Source organism: Saccoglossus kowalevskii, chromosome 1, assembly GCF_978046115.1.
Source record: "Saccoglossus kowalevskii chromosome 1, keSacKowa6.1, whole genome shotgun sequence".
NCBI lineage: Eukaryota > Metazoa > Hemichordata > Enteropneusta > Harrimaniidae > Saccoglossus > Saccoglossus kowalevskii.
In genome coordinates, this window is record NC_140641.1 from 21,933,628 (window position 1) to 21,946,134 (window position 12,507).

The 12,507-nt window shown below is 34.9% G+C and overlaps 1 protein-coding gene and 1 non-coding gene across 2 annotated transcripts; both read right to left on the reverse strand.

Moving 5' to 3' along the window:
- Window positions 1–6,406: 6,406 nt before the first annotated feature.
- On the reverse strand, window positions 6,407–12,433 carry LOC100368070 (uncharacterized). The gene is made up of 6 exons (XM_002734100.4): window positions 11,816–12,433; window positions 9,939–10,120; window positions 9,338–9,583; window positions 8,847–8,974; window positions 7,865–7,934; window positions 6,407–7,614 (listed from the first exon to the last, which is right to left on the reverse strand). Exons 1-6 carry the CDS (start codon window positions 11,922–11,924, stop codon window positions 7,372–7,374), a joined length of 978 nt encoding a protein of 325 aa, XP_002734146.1. The 5' UTR covers window positions 11,925–12,433; the 3' UTR covers window positions 6,407–7,371.
- Window positions 12,424–12,496, reverse strand: TRNAV-CAC (transfer RNA valine (anticodon CAC)). The gene has a single exon. It is a non-coding gene; the product is annotated as a tRNA-Val (tRNA).
- Window positions 12,497–12,507: the final 11 nt, after the last annotated feature.

Consider the following 12,507-nt stretch of genomic DNA (forward strand, 5'->3'; position numbering starts at 1 on the left):
GGCACCATTGTAGCACTTAAGTTCTCGTCCAAACTGCCATAATCATACCTTACATTCGCACATTGTATTAACGTTTAGTGAAATGGTATATCGTATCCTCCTCCAATAGCATATATCATCCAATATGTTTAGTGCCTTATTTTTTTTCTTTCTATCAGACTAAGCACATATATCCTTTTTCATTTCGTTTGTAAGAGTACATGCATGTTATACGATCTGATATTTTACACTACAATGTCATCTCATTCTTGTAAAACCAAGCTATATTCAAGTTAAATACGTCCGTGTTACTTACAAGTGGTGCAGAATGTTTTACAGTATTGTACACAACATGTTTGTTTATCAAACTAGAAAGTCCTCTTATCAATGACCCCGTACATTGCAAGAACTATGTCCTTGATAGTCCTTTTCTTATTTATAAAGCACCTTTCTCCAGAACAATACCACAAACCTATTCTTATAGTCCTGCACATGAATGAGACTTCTGTATGCACAAAGTATTCTGTTCCCACAAGTATTAGAATTAAGACACCATCCCAGACTGTAAATATATTCAAAGTCTGTGCCAAACTGCCCTCCCTGTCATATGAGGCATATACCTGAGCTGGATTCAAACAAGCAATATTTTATGGTGAAAGCAATCTGACTTGCCATAATAATTGTCAACCAATAGAAATGTAGCATTTTGAAAGCCTCTAACGGACTGTCAAATCATCAGCGAGGACAATTTGACCTCACTAATCTGCACCAGCATAGGTTCTGACATCATTTTCACGTATATTTTAAGTATCACTGAATGCATTTGTTTTTATATATATAAACTAAAGTTGTATCCCGATACTTGTACATGTATTGGGCAAATTTATTAATGTTGCACGTTTGTATGGTATGTTTGTATGGTTAAAATTTAAATCCCCGAAAATCAATCATTGAGGGCGCAATTAGAAAATATTCATGCTATCAAAGAATATGTCACATAAAACTTGTCCAAAAACCCAAATGAACTTACAAGTATCACTTATAAAAAAATTAGATACAGATATTAATATTTGTAATTTTGACTAGCAGTGTTTGCATACGACCCTCCCGTAATTGCCTGCATATACTACTGTATCCCTCCCCTGAAGACTATAACAAAATCGGTGCCCCCCCCCACAAGATAGACGGTCATCATACACAAAAATAACATTTCACAACAACATACCACCATTCGGGTCAGGAGGTCAGCACAACCTAAATGATTTGCGCATTCCCAAATGAGGTCTCGGATCACGAAATACACGTAATATAGAGATTGGTCAGGGTCACGGACTGGAAATCGATTATTTTGAAATTGACCTGGTTCTCTTACATGACCTGGTTCTTTTTACACGAAAAGTGCAAGTGTCAACAAGCTAATCATTCATAATTATATTTTTTTACTACGAAACCCTCAAAATAACACAATTTTGATCACCACACTTCAGTTCTCTTATTACACCACCCCAGTGGGACACTCGTCTTAAACGTGGGTACGTTACATGTCAGATGTATTTCGACAATACCAAACGTTCAAGTTTCAGCTCAAAGCTGGGTTTCAAAAAAGACAAACCTTTTTGTCTCGACTTTGACTTGCGAAAATAAAAAATGTGACATCTTCAACTTTTCAAAAATGAAAAAAAAAAAAAAAAAAAAATAAAACGAAACAACTAATATGCCTCAAACTATTTCATAAACGTGTGTTTATACTACAATGGAACTCCGTAAAAATATAATGCACGCACTTTGATATGAAAGTACGTACAAATAACTCAAGAAGCATGCGCAACAATTTTGCAGAAAGTTGACCATTCCGGAGGCGATAACTACAATTTCAATTTTTGCGATGCCGATGAATACGTACAATCCGATGTCGACGTGTTAGACATTGAGATGTGCGTGAGGTCCCGGCATTTGGTTGACTACATACCGGTATATGTACGCAGGATAATCTATTGGTGTTCATATCATCCGTGACCGGGATAAAAACAACTCGATACCTCAGGCGATAGACACTCCGAGTGGCGGCGTAAATCCTAACTCTTTTGCGTGTAAACGTCCCCATTTGTCATGTCCTGTCTTGAGTGCCAAGGACACGTCAACAGAATGATGTAACAATTGTCACAGTTCACCTAGTTCTGTCACCGGATCCGCGGTGCTTTGTGACAATTTATTACTTGCCTGCGGCACGACACCGTTCGACTCACTCGAGTGTGGCCTAGACGACAACAACATATACATGCCGGCGTTTGAGAAATCATATACAGTGTAGTTTCACTTCGATTACGACCTCAGATGTCAATCTACTACTGTGAACTAATTGTGAAAGTTATTGATGTAGAGGGGGGGGGATATTTGCTTTCATTGGTTTGTGAAGGAAACACTATTATTCTATTGTCAACTGTGCATGATCGCTGGGCATAAATACATAAAAAGGATATTTCGTCAGCGAAATAAATATAAGAAACCGGCGAATATTAAGCCATACAGTAATTGCATTCACTACTACCTTCTCAAATTTAAAGAAATCACCAAAATGCGACCGAAACCTTTAAAATGCGATCAAAATCCGTTCTTGACGTAAACTGGTCGAACAAAAAAGGACATTTTTGTCGTATTTTTTGAAAAGTATACCGTTTATTCATTTCAATAATGATACACATGTAAACCAGGGGAAACACATATTATATTTAAATTGGCAGTTTCTAGCGTTCTTTGGTGATTAATGCTGAGTCGGCTTACAAGAATGCAGTGTCAAATAAATGAGTCATATTTTATCAATGTTCCAAGGTTTTATTTTCCTATAATTTGATCATTTGAGTCCATTGTGGTTAATATTCCTTGATGGAAAACAGACATAAATCTAAGCACGTTAAAAGTCACCAAAATCGGCTCGGATCGGTAATAAATTGTCATGGGCATGGACGTGATAAAGGATGTTAAAGGGTGGTGGTCGTCGCGCTGCGCATGTGCGACATTTTTGTTGATAAATATAGATTTTCCAGTAATTCGATGTAGTCTATTAAATGAATATCACGAGTATGAGTTTTGACTTGGACGCGACGCGCACTAAGTACAGTGATGACTCGTTCGATACCTTTCCAGTCACCAAAGAATTTACATAGTTAAAGGGCTGTTGTCGTCGCGCTGCGCATGTGTGACATTATTTGTCTTGATAAACATTGATATTCCCATGATCCAGTGCGCTCTTCTAATAGAAATCACAAGTACTTGTATGAGATTTGACCTGGGCGCGACTTGCACTAATTACCGCCGGTGACTCCTTCAATACCTTCCAATCACCTAAAACACCCAATTAAAGCTTGGTAATGTCCCAGTTGTAGTACTCGTTGGTCTGCACAACGATCAAAGTAGCCATCTTTTTTTATATGAGGCCCATATATCTCGCACATGCGTGGCGCGACGACTACGGCCCTTTAAAGCTTGGTAACGTCTCAGTCTGTGCTCGTTGGTCTGCGCCACAGTCAGCTTGCATCGGTGTCACTGGGTGTATATGATAGAGGGAAGTTGTGCAACCAAATTTGCCGAGTTCGCAGTTTTTCGCCGATAAAAATATAACTAAGGCAAAAACTCACGGTTTTTCAACATTTTTGTAATAAAGACATTATTCTCTATCAATAATCTGCCCAAAACAGGAACATTTCTACTAATTCTTGTGCTTTTTCGACGTTTTTCGAAAAGAACTGTGATTAGGCTGCGAAAGTAGAACATTCTGGAGGGGGTGAAACGGAAGAGCCAAATTTAACGCGTAAAAATACAGCGAAAAACTGCGAACTCGGCAAATTTGGTTGCACAACTTCCCTCTATCATATACACTCAGCGACACCGATGTCAGCTGACTGTGGTCTGCGCATCTAGGTAAAAGACAGACCTCCATGGTCTGCGCAAGTCAAAATCGTCATCTTTGTTCATATGAAACCCATATCTTGCGCATGCGTGATGCGACGACCACCGTTCTTTAAGTATCTATTGTAATACAGGTACTAGTAATGCATCCGAGAAGGGTAGGTCGGGATATCTTTGAAACTCCGTTGTTTCAGTCGGATACAGTGTGGAATTAGCATCGATTGCTCGGACACCAGGATGTGTCTGTGGATGCACGTGACTACGTGATGAGTTAAAACAACTATACTAGTATGCTATTTCAGTGAACCTGACTTGTGCCGAAAGTGTGGTTACTAACTTTGAAAAAAAATTAGTACACTGCAACGAGTTACATTCCTACAAAGAACACGTTCTGCGACAGATAGTGAGTGATCAAGTTTTATTCGCGGGTATTTGGAAATCAGAAATATTTACGTGATTTCTACACACCGCCTTTCATGACGGCAAGGCTTTCGAATAGGGGCCCGGGATAGGGGTTCGGACTGAATTTGATTAATTGATAACAGTCGATACGCCGCACGGTGTTCAAATGACAATGAATGCAATGAATATCGATTGAGGGCGCATTTTCAATTAGCAATTAAAAATTGTTGTAAGTCATATGGTAATATATGGCAGCAAAAATAATAATAAAAAAAAGCAAGCCCAAATGAGTATGTATTCATTATATTTGAGAATGGCTGGCACATATTTAGGAAAGGAAGCTGTCAAATGAATGTATGTGAGCTGAGTATTTTAGGCAACGATTGAAATGCATGACATTAAAAAATTCTAATTAGCATATTAACAGAGCGAATACACATTTAAAATGATAATGATATGAGAAGCTAAATCTGCAGTTGTTTGTCATTTATCTCTCCAAAATATTTTCAAAACATAGTTGAATTTTGGTGACCTTGCCCTTTGTTATATAATATAATTCCCTTTATCATAGTTTGTTTCAATATAAATATGCATTGTCATAATTAATTTTGAATACAAACAAGTTTTGGGGTTAAACCAACAGTGGGGAATCAGTCTACCGAATGTCCTTAAAAGATGTAAATATCTTACAAAAACATTGGTGCCTTATTTGTTTAATTGTTTTAAGGGACATAATTTCCAGCTTTATTCAAAGTAATTCAGATATTTTAGTATAAAAATAAATGCCTCATCGCAAAAAAAGTGCTGCATTTAGACGTGAATAGATTCATAAAACATGCAAGATAACAACAAATCTTAGCTGGCTTTTGTCCAAGTATTTTGTACAGGTGTCTGTCAAAAATTAATGATTCACTGAGACAAATATGAACTGCCTCATTGTGTGACTACTGTATTATATGAAAAGTAAAATAAAAAACACCCTTTATGAATAGCTATCATGTTGCAAACTCTGCTTTGTATGCAAATCAACTTGAATAGTTAGTTGGTGTCCAGTGGAGGGAGAAGTCAACAGTACTGTTGCCTCCTGAGACTCTACATCTTCAAACACTGCAATCTTTGAAGTGCGTTTTTAAACCAGTATTATAAAAACTATATCATTCTGTTCTAATAGCTGAAACATATTCCTGTGAGTTTTCATTTGTCGAATGAACTGTTTGTCAAATACAGAATACATATATTTTAGAACAATTTTCTTTTTAAAATGTGGATGAAATGTTTTGCTTTTTATGTATTTTTTATGTATTGTTTTTGATTTGATAACTTTGAACTGAACAGATTTTCTATTACCTTCAGATCTTGATCAAAGTTTGGCACCCAGTTCATAGGAGTGCTTATATTGATTTTCTGACATCTTGTTTTCTGTAAAGAATTTATTGTTAGGTTTGCAAATGTGTATCAGACTGTGCAATCTCTCCATGAATTGGTTTTGAAACCCAGTATGGGATTCTGGGATACATTACCAAGGATATTATGAAAAGATAAATCATTTGCTTCATTAAACACATACAACAATGCATATTTCCACTGAGATAAGTGACCTTTGATGTGTATCACCAGTGATCAGTCAAGTAGAAACAGTCAAAATATTTTATCAGATTTTCTCAATTTTTGCATGATATTTTCATACAGGACATCTGTTGTTCAAACTCAGGGAAGACTTTATACTGATGAATAAGGTGCCTAAGTTTGATGAAGTTTGGAATAGAATTAGTAAAGTTATTATGCACACAATAACAATTATTAACGACGACGCCAACGACAACAACAACAACGACAATGCCGGACACAATTTTTCCCTTAATATACCTTTCCCTTCCATATTTGATGGTAAAGGCAAGGTCAAAACTACATAGAGATATGTATATTTATCCTGAATTGGAATATCCTTTGTCCAGTAGCCAGAAAGTTGAAAATTCAAATACACTACACAATCACATGACAAAACACAAAGTTTTTTTGTTTTTTGTTTTTAAAAAAGAATATTTATTCATATGAGTAGGCTTACTATTACAATTAATATCAATGTTTTTTTTTTTCGTATAAACATTCAAAATTCATAAAATATATTTAAATTTATTAATTAATTACCATGAAGTAAGTTTGTATTTCTTTTACCAATATACATAAAATGCACTATTACTATAACTTTTGTCATCTTGCAACGGAGTGCTTTGGTGTTATCAAAATGACTTATATGGATGAAAGCAATGTTATTCAAATAAGAACTATGTTTGGGTAATGTAGTCACTTGTGTTTTAGAATTAAAAAATTTGGTTGCCGTTGATGGTGACAGATCAAAACAATATTGATGCTTTTAATGGCCTTTGTGATTTATGTCACAGAAATGCTTCTGAAAGATGTATCACTGAATGTAAGTAGAATCCGCTGCAGGTTTCAGGTTTAAAAAAGTTTTTGTTAAAAAAATGTCTTGTATCAGTAAAATCTGCCCCTCCGATTCAGCTTCTCATTGCACAGTGTGTGTGTGAGGTACCCAGAAATATAAATATGTGAAGTTTCTTTCTATAAAATAAATGTACTCAATGCTATCTCGGTGCTCAGTTTCATTACATATCCAGTTGTTATTAATAACTGTGCATTCTCTGAATGTTTTTTTTTAAACAGTGTTAAGTGCATTCATTCTTGAAGTCAGAGCTTATTCCTGCTTCAAGACTCTATGAAGCGACGCTATAGACTAGCCTTAAAAGCTTGCCATGAAGAGGCTGTGGTGTACAACAATGAGTGCGCTATTTCGAATCACAACTCAAGAATAGAATTGAAATATTTTTTATATAGGTATAAGAATAATTGCAGATAAATATATATATATATATATATATACGCAGTGGTGCAAGTAAATAATGTTTAAGTTCTTTATCACACTCTTCATGGTCCCTGGGAATCTAGGTACCCAGTACTTTATTGCGTAGGATAAACACTGGATGTACAAAGCAGGGAGCATAATTCACAATATAAAATTCTTAACCCTGTTCAGATTCATAAATATGACTTTGCATGTACATATTACTAATTTTCAAAAAACTTCCTGGGTTTCTCGTATAATTGAGGAAGCTCAGACACAATTCTACCCTCCTCAGTCAGGTATTTATGCAACACCAACGGTACGACTTCGATGTCATTGTGACTGCTATCTTTCCGGTCCCAGTGTACGTCAAATCTCATACCATGTTTCTTCATTCGCATCATGTAATCAGAGTGATACTTCCCATCAGAATAATTAATGAATCTGCGATAGTCTCGCTGAAGTGCCTTGTAAGTAAAAAAAACAAAAAACAAAATCAACATATTATACTAACAGAGAGGGCGCCAAACCAGATTTTTGGGTTTTTTATTGAACATTGGACTGTTAACAATTACATAACATTGACTTAAAAAAGACTTGGCAATTATTAGTTGAGTGTGATTGCAATGGTGCATTTAAGTCTCCTGAAAGTGTACTATTTTTGACTTTCACCTGTACAATCCCACCATCCCCCTCTACACACATTCTATTACATACCCTAAAGTCTTCTTGTACCATGTTCCTAGCAGCAACTTCATCTCTGATCTGTCTTTTCAAATCCAGTATACTAAAAATTAAAAAAAATGAATATCTTTAATTAGATTAGGACTAAAAAAACACTGAATAATTTATTCTCACTGTTTCTCAAAAGTTAAATGTTTTAAAATAATTCTATAAAAATAATCAGTCACAAAATTTGTTAATGATGGTTCAACAGACTGAGATATGGCATAATATCTCCACTATAGGAACCAATAATAAATGCGTTACAATCCTGACAAAATGGCAGCCATTAATGAAAAAACAACCAACATTTGGTCAAATAATAGACTGGTGACCCCAAACTTATTCCCAAGACATTTACCGGTATATCCTTATATTGACTGGGAGTATAATTAATCATAAAATGAATAAATTCTGGGAACTGTTCATTAATAAATAGGGACAGTTTGAGTCAAATTCAAATTTTGCCCTACACAGAGAATTATGGGAGATTACCTGCCATTGTATATATGAACAATTATATTCATAATTTTATACGATTTTCAATTACCATTTCCCATGACATTTTGGAATTTTGTATTAGAAAAATTGACCGATGACCTCCAATTGGCATTGTTTTTTTTTCAGTATCGCTGTCCTGATAGCATGAATCCATAATAATGAAAGTAGGATGAACATAACATATAATCTTCAATTCCGCTTAGATACAAGCATGTCATTATTCAACAATGATGAGCACTTAACCATTCTGCCATCATACTGCCCAAATGTCAGATATTTTGTTCAACAGTTCATCCTAATAAAATGAAATTTTCTTTTATACTTTCTTATGTAGATCAAGAACATTTCTTGGTGAGATGATTAAATAAAAAGTTTCAGTTCTATTTCAATTACTCATTGTTGTTTACTCAAACCATTAATTAATCTTTAATGTAGAAAGCATGATTACGCGAGATAAGATTTACATGAGACTTACATGTTGTTTAACACGTCTATTTCAGCTTGGTGTATCTTAGCAACCCTCTCAGCTTCCTCCGCTGCCAGTCGTTCACATTCTTCTTTAGTTTTTTGAATCTCTTCTGCCAACTTTTTAAGAAATTTTTGCTGCAAGATAAAAAGGAAGTTATACAGGATTGTCAAGCACCATTGAAGCTTTCATTTATATAGGTAATGTACAGTTTAGTATAAAGTTTGAAAACAAGGACAATTTAATTTGAATTCAAAAAATTTAATGATTCTGTAATATATTCAATTCAATTCAAGTTTGCATATAACAATAACATCTTTAAGCAAAATATCATGAATTTGTCATGCTTTCAAATTTACTTTCATGTTTGTCTAGTACAATGCACACCACCGTAACGCTATAACCTTTGTTTGTTCGGTCTTTATGTTCAAGATCATGCAATACAGTGAGATCTCGCAGTGACTGGATAATATGGAAGGTGTTTTGAAAGCACTTGTTACCTTCTGTACATGCAATGCGTAGGCTACAGCTCTCTCTTTCTCCACAACAAATTGTTTTCTCAATTTTTTCTCCTGCTTCTCCAGAGCTTCTTTTATTTCTATTTTTTTTATTCGTTCCGCTTCCTGCCATTGTAATCTCAGTGCTTCTTCTTTTTCTTTCTTCAGCCTCCTTGTCAGTTTCTCTATCCTCTCCTCTTCCAGTTTGTCCCGTTGCCTGGATACCTCTTCTGCCATCTTTTCGTATTCCTAGTAATTTAATGGAAACGAAATGAGGACAATTAAATGACACATTGATACTTAGGAACATATAGAATTTTAATGCGAAAAAATTGTATTACAAGAAAGTGTGGAAACAAAATAAAATCTGAAAATAAATCTTGTGAAATTATCATAAGCAAACAGGGGAAGAGATTAGAGTCTGTGTATACCGCCTCCTAGTGGTCAGTGTTTATCTATTAGCATAGTTAGTAGTTTGCAAATACTGCCCCATAGTGGTTAACATAGAATTTCATTCCCAGTATGCACTCCACCAACACAATTCAATTTATTTAAATAACTTAAATTATAAATGCTAAATAATTTAGGTAAATTTGACTCTTACGATTTGTTGTTTTGCTAAACATCTTTGTTTTTCTTCTTCAGCTTCTCGGCGGGCTTTTTCAAGTGCTTCTTTCTTTTCTTGTTCTGCCTGTGCTAATGCAGCCTCGACTGCTAATCTAACAGCCTCCTCTTTGTCGTACTGGGCTCGGAGGTTAATGTTCTCCAAAATATCACTACCAATATCTAAGCAAATGATAAAAACAATTGTGATATTGTAGAAGGTGTAATATTCACTTAATATTATTAAGATATATACACTACCAAATTCCCTGGTTTTGTTAAAGATGTAATAAGGACAAAAACTTGTATTTTTTTTAACCTTCCAACTTTTCATCACAAATTCACAAAATAGTTCTGTTTATAGTCTGCAATTTCCTTCAAAAGATTGGAACAAAAATAGCAAAATTTTTTGAGGAAAAACTAAAAATTGACTCTAATTCTGGCTGTTGGTTCCAATATTAATGTTCATTTCCCGAAATATTCAAGAATATAAGAAAAAGTGTAGAAAAATTTGAGCAAGAAAGTCTAGTGGTGAAAAGGTTAGTATTGTTGTTTGGTAATCCATACAAATCATATCAAATCGGCCTAGTATTTATTAAAAACTAAACATGTTGTGTAGGCACAATACAAACCAGTATTTATTAAAAACTAAACATGTTGTGTAGGCAGAATACAAACCAGTATTGCTTAGATTAAAAATAGAAACCATTGATATGCAAATGTAGTGATTGTTATTGTAAATATTAGAGAATTTTATTGTTTCATCCACTGAATAATTAGATGTATGCGACAAGAACAGTGTTTTCATGTCATGATTAATCATGGTTCATTGTTGACATCAATATACAGTATCAAACAATGATATTAAAAATTACATATTTTCGTCCATATTGTATCTTTAAGGAAACACTCTATAATCTTGAAATTACTTTTAAATTACCAAACTCACTGTTTAAATTATGCTTTTATTTTTATTTAGCATTAACATTTAATTTTATTTTCATTCTTTCTAAAACTCTGACAAAAAAAAAAAAAAAAAAAACACATAAAGGAAAGTTGTAACATACACTTTTTAACTAACACGCGTGATGACCAGAAATAAGAATATGTTTTTTCTAGACAATTTTTCATATTCACTGGGTCTTAATTTGGCACATTTATTGAGTTGTTATTAATTTCTTTCAGCTAAAATAAATTGCCGAATCTCCTCAAACTATCACATTATCATTATTTTCATTCCTAACAAAACAAAGGGATACTGTGTAGCCCTCGGATATTTTAATATGACCATACTGACTATTAATGGTAGCTATACCTGCATGATGAATACTTCCCTCAAAACTTGGTTACTTAGCTACACCCATCATTGTGTTGCGGAGAAGCCAGTGAGGGGGTATATCGCATATGGGATTAGTGTTAATCGACGGAAGCGTACAAATACCACAACGATCCATTATGTACAGTGGAAAAATGTGTACCCTTGGGGAGAACTATGTATTAAACGAGACACAAAGCGAACAGTTATATTGAACTTCAGAAATACCGAATCAAGTGTCAGTTACGTATTTAACTGTTTTCATGGCCTCGACACACGTCGCTGAGTTCGGCTGAATCACCGTCCTCTCAACTTCCATGTTGGCACTTTCTGGTCACAGCGTTGAGCGACAGACTACGGTGGACAACAGAATATTGATTCATTGGAATGCAAATATAAACCTTCACACTTCACCGTTTACATCCCAACAAAATATATATAAAAAAACGTACGAATTGCTTAAAATGTAATTCTACCTTTGTCATGGAGTAGTAATAGGTGGAATCTGAATTACAGGAAATGGTCTTTGTCGTCACCGATCTACGTGCAATCATTAAACTCACCTATAATATTTCCATGTCTTGTCTTCTGTGTTGCTAACGTTGTTTTATTTACCATTCGCTCCAAAAGCTGCAACTGATCAGTGACACGACGAACTGGTTTTGTTGACATCTTGCCACATATATTAAGCCTTGGAAGCTTTAAGATATGACGGGATTCAGAACACTGTCAAAATATTCGTCTTCAGCGGAGCAGCGTATTATTGAACTGTTGAAGTGGTCATCCATGGGTGACGACTTGACGTCAAAGGAAATGCGATGTTGTGTTGATTGATACGTACACCAAATTCGTAGTCGTTTTAACTCTTCTGAAATAACGTTTTTCCACTGAAACCATATGAATAGATTGTATACTACATATTTATCACGATATATATGGCATCATACTCTCACAGTAGCGTTTGTGTACCAACAAGACTAAACCAATGGTTAGTTGGTGACCACTTGACCTGAAATTAAATGGCTTCCCTGGCAACACCTACACGACTGAACGTCGTCGCCTTAACACAAAACGAGTATACGCAGCAAAGAGAAACTGGTATCTTATTCAAGAGAAGAAGAAAGATACAATAAGTGTGGAAGTAGAAAAAATAATTTGGAAAAAAAAAAGATGTTTCCGCCCGGGTTCGAACCGGGGACCTCTCGCGTGTGAGGCGAGCGTGATAACCACTACACTACGAAAACCGATCACGTGT